The 14,420-nt window shown below is 38.3% G+C and overlaps 1 protein-coding gene across 1 annotated transcript; it reads left to right on the top strand.

Moving 5' to 3' along the window:
* The first annotated feature begins 3,330 nt into the window (after nt 1-3,330).
* On the top strand, nt 3,331-4,296 carry LOC110284169 (olfactory receptor 14J1-like). The gene has a single exon (XM_021149856.1). It carries the CDS (start codon nt 3,331-3,333, stop codon nt 4,294-4,296), a length of 966 nt encoding a protein of 321 aa, XP_021005515.1.
* Nucleotides 4,297-14,420: the final 10,124 nt, after the last annotated feature.

Raw genomic sequence — 14,420 nt, 5'->3', positions numbered from 1 at the left:
AACAAGAAAATCAAGAAGGAAGACAAACATATGGATACTTCATTCCTCCCTAGAATAGGGAATAAAATATATATGGAAGGAGTTGCAGAGACAAAGTTTGGAGCTAAGATGAAAGGATGGACCATCCAGAGACTGCCCCACCCAGGGGTCCATCCCATAATCAGTCACCAAACCCAGACACTATTTCATACACCAGCAAGATTTTGCTGGAAGGACCCTGATATAGCTGTCTCCTGTGAGGCTTTGCCAATGCCTGGCAAATACAGAAGTGGATGCTCACAGTCATCTATAGGATGGAACACAGGGCCCCCAATGTAGGAGCTAGGGAAAATATCCAAGAGCTGAAGGGGTCTGCAACCCTATAGGTGAAACAACAATATGAACTAATCAGTACTCCCAGAGTTCATGTCTCTAGCTGCATATGTAGCAGAAGATGTCCTAGTCAGCCATCTTTGGGAAGAGAGGCCCCTTGGTCTAGCAAACTTTATATGCCCCAGTACAGGGGAACACCAGAGCCAAGAAGTGGGAGTGAGTGGGTAGGGGAGCAGGGCAGGGGAAGTTATAGGGAACTTTTGTGATAGCATTTGAAATGTAAATAAAGAAAATATCTAATAAAATAAAAATAAAAAAAAGAATGAGAGCAAGTCAATCATACTGATCAAGCTCTGAAAAACTTTAGTCAAGAATGGCAATATAAGCATAAGCAAGAGGAGGCTCCAAGGGAGGGGGAAGAGCCCGGGGGCTCTCTGAAATTCAGGTGTCAATCTTCAGCTCCTGGAACCAATGATCACACTGTCCTTTTTACCCATAAACATTCTTACTGTTATTATCATGAATGTTCTGTCAGGATTGTTTATGTAAGCTAGAAAATATACACAATGCCATTGCTGAGGTCATGGTTCCTGGCATAACATCACCTATGACTTGGCCACACTCAACACTCTTCTGTGTCTGATGATTCCTTAACACAAACTCTAAACTTCACATAGAAGAAATATTTCTGTATATAAATTTCAACCATTGTTCTAACTGATAAATTATAAATCCTTTGATATTACCTGTTAGAAAGAACAATGGCAGACAAATGTATAAATTCCTACATTATTTTTCTATTGTAATTTATATATTATTTTGGCCTGCCAGAAATGAACAGTTTTCAGCTGCCCCTCCTGCAGTGGCTAAGTCAGAAACACTCAGTGTGGTTCCCAGAATTCTGAACTGTACGCGGATCTCTGGGAGATTCACAGGTTTAATAAGAACTAAAAAACACTGAGCTGGGACAACCAAACCTAAAGCTCAAAAAATCCTTCAACAGCTGCGTGGAAATGTTAATGATTCCAAGTCTCGGGTGACGCAGGGTCAAAGTAAATGAAGTAACTTGGTCTAAGTCCAAACTTCCATTTCAAAAGAAAGTATTCCTCCAAGACCATCCACTCTCCACAAGAAGATAGCTCACCACGATTGTACTCTAGGGACATAATAAGGTTTTTAAATATGCAATTGTAAACAAGAACTATTAGGAAATGCAGATCATCTTGAAGAGCTACACACACAACAAGACATTCTGGAGTAAGTCTGGCAAACTTGAATGAGGAAATATTAGTATTTTATGGAAATTCTGTGAGAATTTTAAGGAAAACTCTGAGAAACATAAGGGAGAACTTTGATTTGCTCTGATTTCTTTTGTGTATATCAGGTATTAAAGAAATCAGATGGTAAGAGGATATTCTAGAAAGATTCAAGTTATGACTGAGGTATATAGAGCAGGAGACAAAAGACTTTCAAACACAAAAGTTGTACCAGATGATACAAAAGTTATTTAGTTTATTTAACAGTGTTTTGTTTTCCTATGGATGGAGGATCTTCCTGTGGAGTTCACACTGGTTGGAATTTGGCATGCTGCTGCCACAGATCCTGGGACTCATTTTCTCATGTCATGGTTGGCTCTAAGATCACTTTAATTACAATCAAATTACAATGTCCTAGCAAGTAATTGGATGCATGTTTGGAAATATTTGGATTAAGTTCATTCTTGCAAAAGAGTTATGAAGGAGGTAGAGTGAATTTGTTCTGTCACAAGAGAGATGCCACTTAATGTATGATGCCTCAAGATTGAAAAGGATGACCTAAATTTTATTCTGCAATTACATTTTTTAAGGACACAATTTTTAGATAGGCACAAAATGTATCTGATAATATTTCACAGGACTTAAAATTTCAAAAGACCAACAGAGCATATTTTCTTTCATTGCACAAAACTCACTAATGGAAAAAAAAATGCAGGAAGTTGACACTCCATTCTCATCAGGCATCAAACACTAACATTCATCTTGCAAGGGAAGAATGATGGATTATGTTTAATCCATCAAATATCAAAACAAAGGATGATGAACTAAAACATGACTTCTATCTGAAACATAAATGACTTTACATTTCCAGTCTCTTATTGGTTATTGGCCATTTTCCTCCACATCTTAAACTACCTCAAGAAATGAACATCTGTCTTTGCAGTAGTCTTTGCTTGTGGTAAGTGCTAATAACTGTTTGATGGCTACACTTGAGGTTAGTAGTATAGGCTGCAGTGAAATAAAAACAGAATTCAAAGAGAAACTATTTGACCTCTAAAACACTCCTTAAAATTAAATAGGGTATGTAAATTGAGAATGGGATGTGAGTGTTGCCCTTGCACAAGTGATTTTGTTCTTCATTTTAATAATACCTGTGTGGTAATTTAAGGTTAATAAAACTATCATTTTTATACTTCATTCTACAATGACCAATAACCTCTTGCAGTAACAACAGTATTGTTCACTAAGAGAATAGCTGTTTTGAGTGGACACCCAAATATATTTTAATTCCTGGTATATTTCTTATAGTATCTATTTCATTTGTCACAATGGTATTTAATCCAATGTTCAAAAACTCCTCACCCATAGTCTATCACAGCATGTTTATTAAGGACTTAAAGAAAATTAACAGGTTTTAACTGTGGCAGTGGAATAGAACGTTTTCATGGAGCAAACACAACCACATACCTTGAGAGGACCAGTGATGGGCCACATGTACATGTACCTGTAGCTACTGCTTTATGAGTAGATAGTGTGAGGCATATGCAGGTGAGAAAAATGTGCTCTCACTTATGATTTTCAATAAATAGAGAATCGATAGATGATAGAAAAATGCATAGATAAATAGGTGATAGATCTCGATAGAAGATGGAGTAATTATTAAAATAATTATTGATAAACAAATAATGCTGCAAGGTTAAATATTATTACATTTAATATATTATTTTATTCTCCAGCTCCTACCATAATTTTTATTACTAAAATGACTGTAAAAAATATAACCACAATGAGCGGATTTCTCCTCATGGGATTCTCTGACAACCGTGAGCTGCAGATCTTGCATGCTTTGCTCTTCTTGGTGACATACCTATTCGGCTCAGCAGGGAACTTCATCATTATCACCATCACAACACTGGACCCACAGCTCCAGTCTCCAATGTATTACTTTCTGAAGCACCTTTCCATTCTGGACCTCTCATCCCTCTCTGTCACAGTTCCCCAGTATGTTGACAGTTCATTGGCAGGAAGTGGCTACATTTCATATGGACAGTGCATGCTGCAGATTTTTTTCTTTGCAGCTTTTGCCTGGGGTGAGGTGGCTATTCTCACAGTGATGTCATATGATCGTTATGTAGCTATTTGCCTTCCACTCCACTATGAGGTCATCATGAGTCCCAGAAAGTGTAAGTGGGCAGTGACAAGTGTATGGCTAAGCAGTGTAATTACAGGAACCCTGTATATAGCACCCATATTCTCTATTAGATTCTGTAGGGCCAAAATAATTCACCAATTATTCTGTGATGTTCCCCAGTTGCTCAAGCTGTCCTGCTCTAATGATCACCTTGTAGTAATAGGAATGGTTGGTTTCATGACTGCAGTGGCCTTTGCCTGCTTCGTTGGGATTGTCATCTCCTATGTCCACATATTCTCCACAGTTCTCAGAATGCCCTCTGCTGAAAGCAGGTCTAAGGTCTTCTCTACTTGCCTGCCCCACCTTTTTGTTGTCTCATTATTTATTTCTACAGGCTCCTGTGCATATCTAAACCCAACCTCAGACTCTCCAACTGCTTTAGAGTTCTTGTTCTCTATCTTTTACACAGTACTACCTCCAACTCTCAACCCTGTTATTTACAGTCTGAGAAATGAGACGATAAAGAGTGTTGTAAGGAAGTTACTGTTGAGTTCAAAATTCACTGTTAGAATTATTTGCCCTGTTGCTACTGATTGATCAATTATACACAAGAATAGAATTCTTTCAAATTCTAATGTTAATGAAAGACAATGTATTGGTTTTTTTCTGTAAACTACATTATGTAACAATTGTCCTTACAAAAGTACAATGTCTTATTACTTTGCATTTTAATATAAAAGCTATTGTTCCTTCAAATTAATAAAACTATTAAAAGCTTTGAAATAGAGATCCACTACTTACATCCTAATGCATCTACACAGAAAGACACACACACACACACACACTGACATTCTCATTATATTTCTTAAGACTTTTGCAGAGGGAATATTACAATAATAAAAATAATAAAAGTAATATGATTAGCTCCTTTTCCACATACCAATTCACAATTTTTAAGTCAACTCTTTATCTTTCAACTTTTATGTTAAATTTATTTTTAACTATCAAGATACATATTGATATAAATGTATATCACTAGGTAAACTTACATTGTTATAATTTTCCTAAAGTACTGTTTTCAATTTATCTGCATATATTTACTGTCTTTTGCCTTTATAAATATAGTCAATAGTATTATAAGTAATAATAAAAATTCAAGTTTTGTCTATATAATTCTAAAAAAATAGGTTTATTAATCAAAGTATGCCTGGAACATTCCAGCCTGTAGTGTGTTGAAAGGAGACACAGAGTCAGACTCAAATGTAGCTTTAAAGACTCATTTTCTCCAGAAGCTCAAGCTTGCTAACTATACTAAATACTTGTTGATAATTTCTAAAAAGTCCTAAAAACTTTCTGGCTCTTTCTGAGGGTTAAAAGCCACTGCCTTAAGTGATTAATACATGTAGCATAAGAGTGGGAGAAGAAGTAATGGATTAATTGTTACAGACTTTTCCCTTTTATCCAAATGCCTCTTCCTTGTCAGGCTAGGGGGAAGTTTGGAGCAGTAAATTTCTATTGAACAAGGAGAAAAGGATCATGCTTGCACAAGGGAAAAACATTGTATACAAGCAAATATGGACTAAACTCACATAAATTCATATATAGAATCATGCATAAAAATTTCTTAATCTCCATTCTGGGCCCAGCTTACATGCATTCTCATAATTATATAATTACAAACATATCCAAACTTACATATGCATTTAGAGCAAAAGACCAAGCATCAATGCAGAAAGAACTCATTCATTCTGGATGAAAAATGGTCTCCAATCTTTATTGCATAGAGAAAGAAAAAATTTCTACCCTATTAATGCTAAATGAATTAAATCCAAGTTTGGAAAAAGAAAGCTTTGTACTGTTTAATAAGACTGAACTTACCTTGCTCTTAGGAAAAGACCTGTTCTGTCCCATGGTAAGGAGAAACCTGCCTGTTCCTTCTGCCCTCTCTGCAGCTTCTCTTTTCCTCTTTCCCTCTGCATTCTGCATACTGCTCTCTTAGTTTTTTAAATTGTCTTAAATTTTCCAAGTTTATGGTTTTTGTTTTGTTCATTTGTTGCTTTGAGGACACCTTATTCTCTTCTTAATTTTTTCCTACTTAAAGAAACTTTACTTTTGAGTGAAGGTTTTCCTACAGAGAACATGAACATGCACAAACACTGCCTTGGACAAACACTTGGGCATGGCTCTTTCATGACACTCTGAACGCAAGAGAATTAGTGTGTACTGTACTTTTCCTGAAACATTGAGTAATGATTTGGTCCTCTTTTTTGGGTGATTATATAAATGTCACAAGTCTTAGGCTGTACACTTTTGTGAGAGGTAAATTTTGCACAATCTCACTTCCTGACAGGAATATTAATTATTAAACTGAATATCAGATATGTGAAGTACTTTTACATCAGTTATCTGGCAATCTTATGATTATTACACCCATTGTAGCATTACTGCTATACTTGTTTCAAGCACACTTTCTTTTCTTTAACAGTGTCTACAAATAACAAGCATGCAGTACTGATAACTTAATTCCGTGTGTCTTTATTGTTCCATGATTAGTTTTTAATCTGTTGCTGTTCCTAATGAGGATATATTGAAATGCAAATATGTACAGGGTCTCGACCTGACAGCTTGTGCTTTGGGAGTAAAGGGAACCATCAATCCACTGTTTATAGGAGTACAAATTTACAGCTACTACAAAAATCAATGTGGGGGTGTTTCAGGAAGTTTGGAATAGATATATCTCAGGATCCAACTATACAACTCTTGGGCATACACAAAGGATTAAAAATCCTACTACAGAGATTGTTACTCACATATGATCACTGAAGCTCTATCATACTAGTCAGAAATTTGAAACTGCCTGGATAATTGTCAGTGGATGAATCAATGAAGAAAATGTTGTACATTAACATAATAGAATATTTCTCAGTCATTGAAAAAAATTAAATAATGAAACTCACTGGTATCTGGGTGGAGTTAGGAAAATTCATCCTGAGTAATATAATCCAGACACAAAAAGATAAATTTGTTATGGTGTATATTCACTTGTATTTGGATGCTACCTGTTAAGTCATTGATAATCCAGCTACAGTCTAAATAGCTAGAGAAGTTAGATATATAGTACAAGACTAGGAGGTGTATCTACCTAAGAATGGAAAATACAATAGATAGTTATAGGTGTATATGGCAGGCACTGAGACAGGAATATCAAACACAGAGAGAAAGGGAAGAGGACTGATAAATCTCTTCATCATTTGAGGGGTGGGATGGAAACCTAATGTAGTAGAAGCTTCATAAAATATATGCACATATGAAGGCAATCAATAAAAATGGCAAATAACAGATGAGACAGAACTAATCTCTCATCCCCAAATGGTCCTTCCACTACCAGCAATGGCTTAATTTAATGGTATTTCACCCCTGTAGACTGATGTTTGTGGTACTATAAAGCACACTGAAGAGTTTCCAGAGAATAAAAGCAAATGGTAACCCAAACACAAACCTTTCTATCTACAATGGTGAAATATATGTAAGATACATTGATACAATGGTGGCACATAAGTTGTGGGAGTAACCAACCATCCCACTAAATGGAACCCATCCCTGACACTGTTGGATGACCAAGAACCTGAGACTAGTTAGATTAATGATATAGATAAATACTCAGTACTGCTAAGATGATATAGAAATAAAATAACTCCTTGGAGCATTTTGCAATATTTGTAGACTAGTGCCTTGCTCAGCATCTTCAGAGAAGCTCACACATGCAGTATATTGGAACAAATACAAAGATTCACAGTGGATTAGTGTGCAGAGAATGAAAAACTTAGACACGCTCGCTTACTCCTAAATGGGTTATCTCTATCAATTTTGTCCAGTCAGAGATCAAAGAATCCCGCAAAACAGGAGGCAAAAAGAATGTAGGAGGCAGAGGGGATGAAAGAGTATAAAAGTCAGAGGGGAGGGAGGCCACTAAAGAAGTGAATCCTAAACACAGGAGTACTAAAGTACTTGTGAACTCCCAGAGACTGTGGTAGGATGCACAGGGCCTACACAAGAGCACCAGATGAGGTCCCAGAACTGAGAAAAAAAGTGGACACAGTTCCCATCCCTAACCTAGAAATAAATATGCAAATGTAAAGTTAGTTTTCCCCCATCAGAGTCTCACTCTAAAAACAAATAATAACAACCAAGAAAACAAACAAAAAAATTTTCAAACAAACAGAACCCCACTGATACTCTTAATGATACTCAGCTATGCTAGCAGGTAGGAACCTATTATAATTGTCATCTGAGAATCTTCATCCAACAGCTGAAGGAAACATGTAGGTGACCCACAGCCAAACATTTGTCAGGGCTCAGGGAGTCTTGTGGAAGACTCAGAAGGATTGAGGGAGCCAGAGGTGTCAAGGACACTGCAAGAAGACCTACAAAGTCAACTAACCTGGGCTGATGAAAGCTCAAAGAGTCTGTACCACCAAACCCAAAGCATTCATGGTCTGGAACTAGGACCCCTACACATGTGAAGCTTTGTGGGGCATTGGGCTATGTGCAGGCAGCCTGGTTTCCAGTTGAGGCTAGATTTTGAACCCCAAGACCCAGTGGTGATAAATCATGGGGTAGAAGGAGTTCTCTCATGTTTCCTGGACCCTGGCTCCTGTCGAAGTTACTGTCCCTTCAGCCCCCACAGGAGAAGTGTGTGGCTAGTAGTCAAGTAGGCAATGTCCCAAGCTTCTGACCTTCAGGCTAAACTCATCCCCAGTTACCTAGCAACACCACACTGTAAGAAAGGCTATTTGGCCCCTCCTCATTCTCTTGCTCTCTTGCTCTTACTCCCCTTTCACTCTTTTCTCCTTTTCTCTCTTCTCTCTCTTCCTCTCTCTCTCTCTTACTCTCTAGCCTTTCTTCTCTCTCTCTCTCCCTTTTCCCCTTCTCTCCTCTTGGCCATGGCCAGTCTCTATTTTACCTTTTCTCTTTCTCCCTGTTTTTCTACAATAAAGCTCTAAAACCATGCCCCCCTTTTAGTTCCCACATATATTGGTCTTCATAGCGGTCCCATAACAACTGGATCAGGGGCTGTCTCTCAGACTCTGTTGGCTGCCTTAGGATTCCATTCCTCTAGCTGGGTTGCCTTGTCTGGCCTCAATGGGAAAGGATGCACTTAGCCCTGAGGCAACCTGGTAGGCTAAAGTGGGTACCATGGGGGGGGCAGGCAGGGGGCTTCTACTTTTCTAAAGAGAAAGGGAAGATAAAATAGGGAAAGGGGAATTGGAGTATGGGACTAGAAAGAGAGGAGGGAGGGGGACTGTGATCAGGGTATAAAGTGAAAATATGAATTAATAAAGGAGAAAACCCCCACAATGGCAGCTTTGGAGGTTGTTTTAGGTTTTGTCAGGGCATTTTTTTTTAACCTTACAGGTCCTTTGCATGTGTATTATTCCTTCTGGTTTTGATTTCTTTATGGAATCCCTGGGTGTAATGGATGAATATGTGTATCTCTTCATATACTTGTTTTTTACATGAGTGTTCTTTGTCTGTATTTCTTCTGCTTTTAGTTTGTGTGTGTGTGTGTATGTGTGTGTGTGTCCCCTGTTCCTTTTGTTTTGTTTTATACTATATTTTATTATTATTATTTCGGTGTCTGGCATTTTGTTCTAATGAGAGACAGATTGTGGAACTGGATTGGAGGGGAAGTGAGAAGGAACTTGGAGGCTTTGAGAAACGGGAAATCATAATAATATATTAGATTCTTAGTCCGCTTTTCATTTGTATATAGGATATAATCTTTATGTCTTAGTTTTGTGCCCTGCTACTTCTCTGAAAATATTTATCAGCTTTAAGAGTTCCCTGGTGAAACTTTTAAGGTCACCTGTATATACAATTATATCATTTTAAAATAAACTTTGACTTGTTCTCTTTCTATTTTGTCTCCCCTTGATCATCTGCAGTTGTCTTATTGTTCTTTCTAAGACTCCCAAAACTATAATGAAAAAATCTGGAGAGAATGATAAACCTTGTCTTTTTAATGAAATTTCTTTGAGATTCTCTTCATTTAAATTGATCTTGACTATGTGCTTCCTGTAAACTGCCTTTATTCTGCTTTAGTTATATTTCTCAGAACCTATGCTAATAGGGTTGCTAGGCTCGCTATGACAGTTAGTGCTGGCTGTTTGACTGGTTTTATTCTAATGTGTAAGCATGTAAATTAGAGCTGATTATGATTCTAGGTGTTTATATCTTGTCTTGTCTTTGTAGGGCGGGTTTTTCACTCCTTACTTTCTGTTGCCTTCACTGGATTTTAGGAGTATGTGATGACTGTGGGTGGCCTGATATAAAGTATAGCTGTGTCCCTGCAACATGGGGACACTGTAGATTCCCAGAGAGAAGATATTCTAGGTGTTAGGAGCTGACAAAAATGAATGGGGATAGGCTAGGAGAGTGGGGGTGAGAAAATCTGTAGGAGGGAGGAAAACTGGGTCTGCCCCAAGGATTTGTGGAGTTCATAGGGAAGTAGAGAGGGTAGAGAGACCTCTGCATGCTACCTGCAGCACAATGGGGACAAGATTGGAGAACTGGAAATGGAGGTGTGGCAGAACAGTGAAGATCACCTACCTGGTTCACTTATCAGTGTAGAAATCTAAATGTGAATGGCTGTAGAGTTATTTCTTGGTAGCACAGCAAGACTTCTTCTCCAACAATGGAAAAAATAGTAATAGAAAAAGCAACATCATGATCCATTTTGTCTCTCAATTCCAGTGTTTTCAGAAAAGGATTTAGTTATCACCCATCTACAACTAACTGATGCTTCAAGTTAGGCAAAGCTCTACACAATTCAACCCATCAGATGTTGGGAAAGCTTTTGACAATATTCTGTATTTGCATTTCTGTTGGAGACATTCAAGAAGTCATGAGATTTTATTTGAAGCAAAACAAAGTAATGCTTTGTGTTCTGTGGAAAGGAATAGTTAGTTTTTAAGGATCAAACCAATTTTTTTATTAGATATTTTCTCCATTTACATGTTATCCACAAATCACCCTATAACCTCCACCCAACCTCCTTCCCAAACCACTCACTCCCAGGTCCAAGCCCTGGTATTTCCCAGTACTGGGGCATATGATCTTCACATGACCAAGGGCCATTCCTCCAATAGTTGGCCAACTAGGCCATGCTCTGCTAAATGTGCAACTAGAGACACAGCTCTGGTGAAGGGGGGCTACTGGTTAGTTCATCTTGTTGTTCCTCCTATAGGGTTGCAGATCCCTTCAGCTCCTTAGGTACTTTCTCTAGCTCCTTCACTGGTGGCCCTGTGTTCATACAATAGGTGACTGTAAGCATAGACTTCTGTATTTGCCAGGCATTGGCATAGCCTCACAAGAGACAGCTATCTTTGGGTCCTTTCAGCAAAATCTTGCTGGCATATGAAATAGTGTCTGGGTTTGGTGGTTGTATATGGGATGGATCTCTGGGTGGGGCAGTCTATGGATGGTCCTTCCTTCAGGTTCTGCTCTGAACTTTGTCTCTGTAAATCCTTCCATGGGTATTTTGTTCCCCATTCTAAGAAGGAAAAAAGTATCCACACTTTGGTCTTCCTTTCTTCTTGAGTTTCATATGTTTTGTTAATTGTATTTTGGATATTTTAAGTTTCTGGGTTAATATCCACTTATCAGTGAATACATATTGTGTGAGTTCTTTTGTGATTGTGTTACTTCACTCAAGATGATGCCCTCCAGGTCCATCCATTTGGCTAGGAATTTCATAAATTCATTCTTTTTAATAGCTGATAAGTACTCCATTGTGTAAATGTACCACATTTTCTGTATCCATTCATCTGCTGAGGGACATCTGGGTTCTTTCCAGCTTCTGGCCATTATAAATAATGCTGCTATGAACATAGTGGAGCATGTGTTCTTATTACCAGTTGGAACATCTTCTGGGTATATGACCAGAAGAGGTATTCCTGGATCCTCCAGTAGTACTATGTCCAATTTTCTGAGGAACTGTCAAACTGATTTCCAGAGTCGTCGTAAAAGCTTGCAATCCCACCAAGAATGAAGAAGTGTTCCTCCTTTACCACATCCTTGCCAGCATCTACCATTACCTGAATTTTTGATCTTAGCCATTCTGACTGCTGTGAGGTAGAATCTCAGGGTTGTTTTGATTTGCATTTCTCTGAGGATTAAGGATGTTAAACCTTTTTTCAGGTGCTTCTCAGTCATTAGGTATTCCTCAGTTGAAAAGTCCTTATTTAGCTCTGTACCCCATTTCTTAATCGTGTTATTTGATTTTATGGAGTCCAGCTTCTTGAGTTCTTTGTTTATGTTGGACATTAGTCTCCTATGGGATTTAGGATTGGTAAAGATCCTTTCCCAATATGTTGATGGCCTTTTGGTCTTATTGACAGTGTCTTTTACCTTACAGAAGCTTTGCAATTTTATGAGGTCCCATTTAATGATTCCCAATCTTACAGCACAAGCCATTGCTATTCTGTTTAGGAATTCTTCCCCTGTGCCCATATCATCAAAGATTTCCCACAATTTCCCCTCTATAAGTTTCAATGTCTCTGGTTTTATGTGGAGTTCCTTGATCCTCTTAGACTTGAGCTTTGTACAGGAAATAAGAAGCCCAGGAGCGCTTTGCCTCAGCATCAGGAGAAGACATCTTGGTTCCGGGACTCCACCAAGAGTATGAGAGTGTGGGCTACAGAAGCTAACAGCTTCTGTGACAGGTCCTGTTTTGGGCCTTAATCTTCGGCCAGGAGGGAGGTCTGAACACCAGATATCTGTTCACCTTCCCTGTAAGAGGAGAGTTTGCCTGCAGAGAGTGCTCTGACCACTAAAACTCAGAGGAGAGAGCTAGTCTCCAAAGTCTGCTGATAGAGGCTAACAGAAACATGAGAGAAACAATCTCTAACCAGAGACAACTAAAACAACTAACTCCAGAGATTATCAGATGGCGAAAGGTAAACTTAAGAATCTTAATAACAGAAACCAAGACCACTCACCATCATCAGAACCCAGCACGCCCACCTTGCCCAGTCCAGGGCACCCCAACACACCTGAAAAGCTAGACCCAGATTTAAAATCATATCTCAAGATGATGGTAGAGGACATCAAGAAGGACTTTAATAACTCACTCAAAGAAATACAGGCGAACACTACTAAACAGGTAGAAGACCTTAAAGAGGAAGCACAAAAATCCCTTGAAGAATTGCAGGAAAACATGACCAAAGAGGTGATGGAATTGAATAAAATCATCCAAGACCTAATAAGGGAAGTAGACACAATAAAGAAAACACAAAGTGAGGCAACACTGGAGATAGAAACCCTAGGAAAGAAATCTGGAACCAGAGATGCGAGCATCAGCAACAGAATACAAGAGATGGAAGAGAGAATCTCAGGTGCAGAAAATTCCTTAGAGAACATCGGCACAACAATCAAAGACAATGGAAAATGCAAAAAGATCCTAACTCAAAACATCCAGTAAATCTAGGACACAGAGAACAGCAAACCTACTGATAATAGGAGTAGATGAGAATGAAGATTTTCAACTCAAAGGGCCAGCTAATATCTTCAACAAAATTATAGAAGAAAACTTCCCAAACCTAAAGAAAGAAAGGCCCATGAACATACAAGAAGCCTACAGAACTCCAAATAGTGCCTCCAGAAAGAAACTGGAGAGAGCACACACTAGCAGCTTGAGAACAAACCTAAAAGCTCTAGAACAAAGGGAAGCAAATTCACCCAAGAGGAGTAGACAGCAGGAAATAATCAAATTCGGGGATGAAATCAACCAAGTGGAAACAAGACGAACTATTCAAAGAATTAACCAAATGCGGAGTTGGTTCTTTGAGAAAATCAACAAGATAGATAAACCCTTAGCTAGACTCAATAGAGGGCACAGGGACAACATCCTAATTAACAAAATCAGAAATGAAAAGGGAGACATAACAACAGATCCTGAAGAAATCCAAAACACCNTCAGATCCTTCTACAAAAGGCTGTACTCTACAAAACTGGAAAACCTGGATGAAATGGACAAATTTCTAGACAGATACCAGGTACCAAAGTTAAATCAGGATCAAGTTAACGATCTAACAGTCCCATATCCCCTAAAGAATAGAAGCAGTCATTAATAGTCTCCTAGCCAAAAAAGCCCAGGACCAGATGGGTTTAATGCAGAGTTCTACCAGACCTTCAAAGAAGATCTAATTCCAGTTCTGCACAAACTGTTCCACAAAATAAAAGTAGAAGGAACTCTAACCAACTCATTCTATGAAGCCACAATTACTCTGATACCTAAACCACAGAAAGATCCAACAAAGATAAAGAACTTCAGACCAACTTCCCTTATGAATATTGATGCAAAAATCCTCAATAAAATTCTCGCTAACAGAATCCAAGAACACATTAAAGCAATCATCCATCCAGACCAAGTAGGTTTTATTCCAGGGATACAAGGATGGTTTAATATACGGAAATCCATCAACGTAATCCATTATATAAACAAACTCAAAGACAAAAACCACATGATTATCTCCTAGATGCAGAAAAAGCATTCATGAATATCCAACACCCATTCATGATAAAAGTCTTGGAAAGATCAGGAATTCAAGGCCCATACCTAAACATGATAAAAGCAATCTACAGCCAACCAGTAGCCAACATCAAAATAAATGGTGAGAAGTTGAAGCAATCCAACTAAAATCAGGGACTAGACAAGGCTG

The sequence above is a fragment of the Mus caroli genome, chromosome 17 (assembly GCF_900094665.2).
Source record: "Mus caroli chromosome 17, CAROLI_EIJ_v1.1, whole genome shotgun sequence".
NCBI lineage: Eukaryota > Metazoa > Chordata > Mammalia > Rodentia > Muridae > Mus > Mus caroli.
The sequence above is the reverse complement of the archived record's forward strand: the minus strand, read 5'-3'. Positions and strand labels throughout refer to the sequence as shown.

Excerpts from the sequence above, each read along its gene's own strand:
- LOC110284169 (XM_021149856.1), top strand. The coding sequence starts at position 3,331 with ATGACTGTAAAAAATATAACCACAATGAGCGGATTTCTCCTCATGGGA.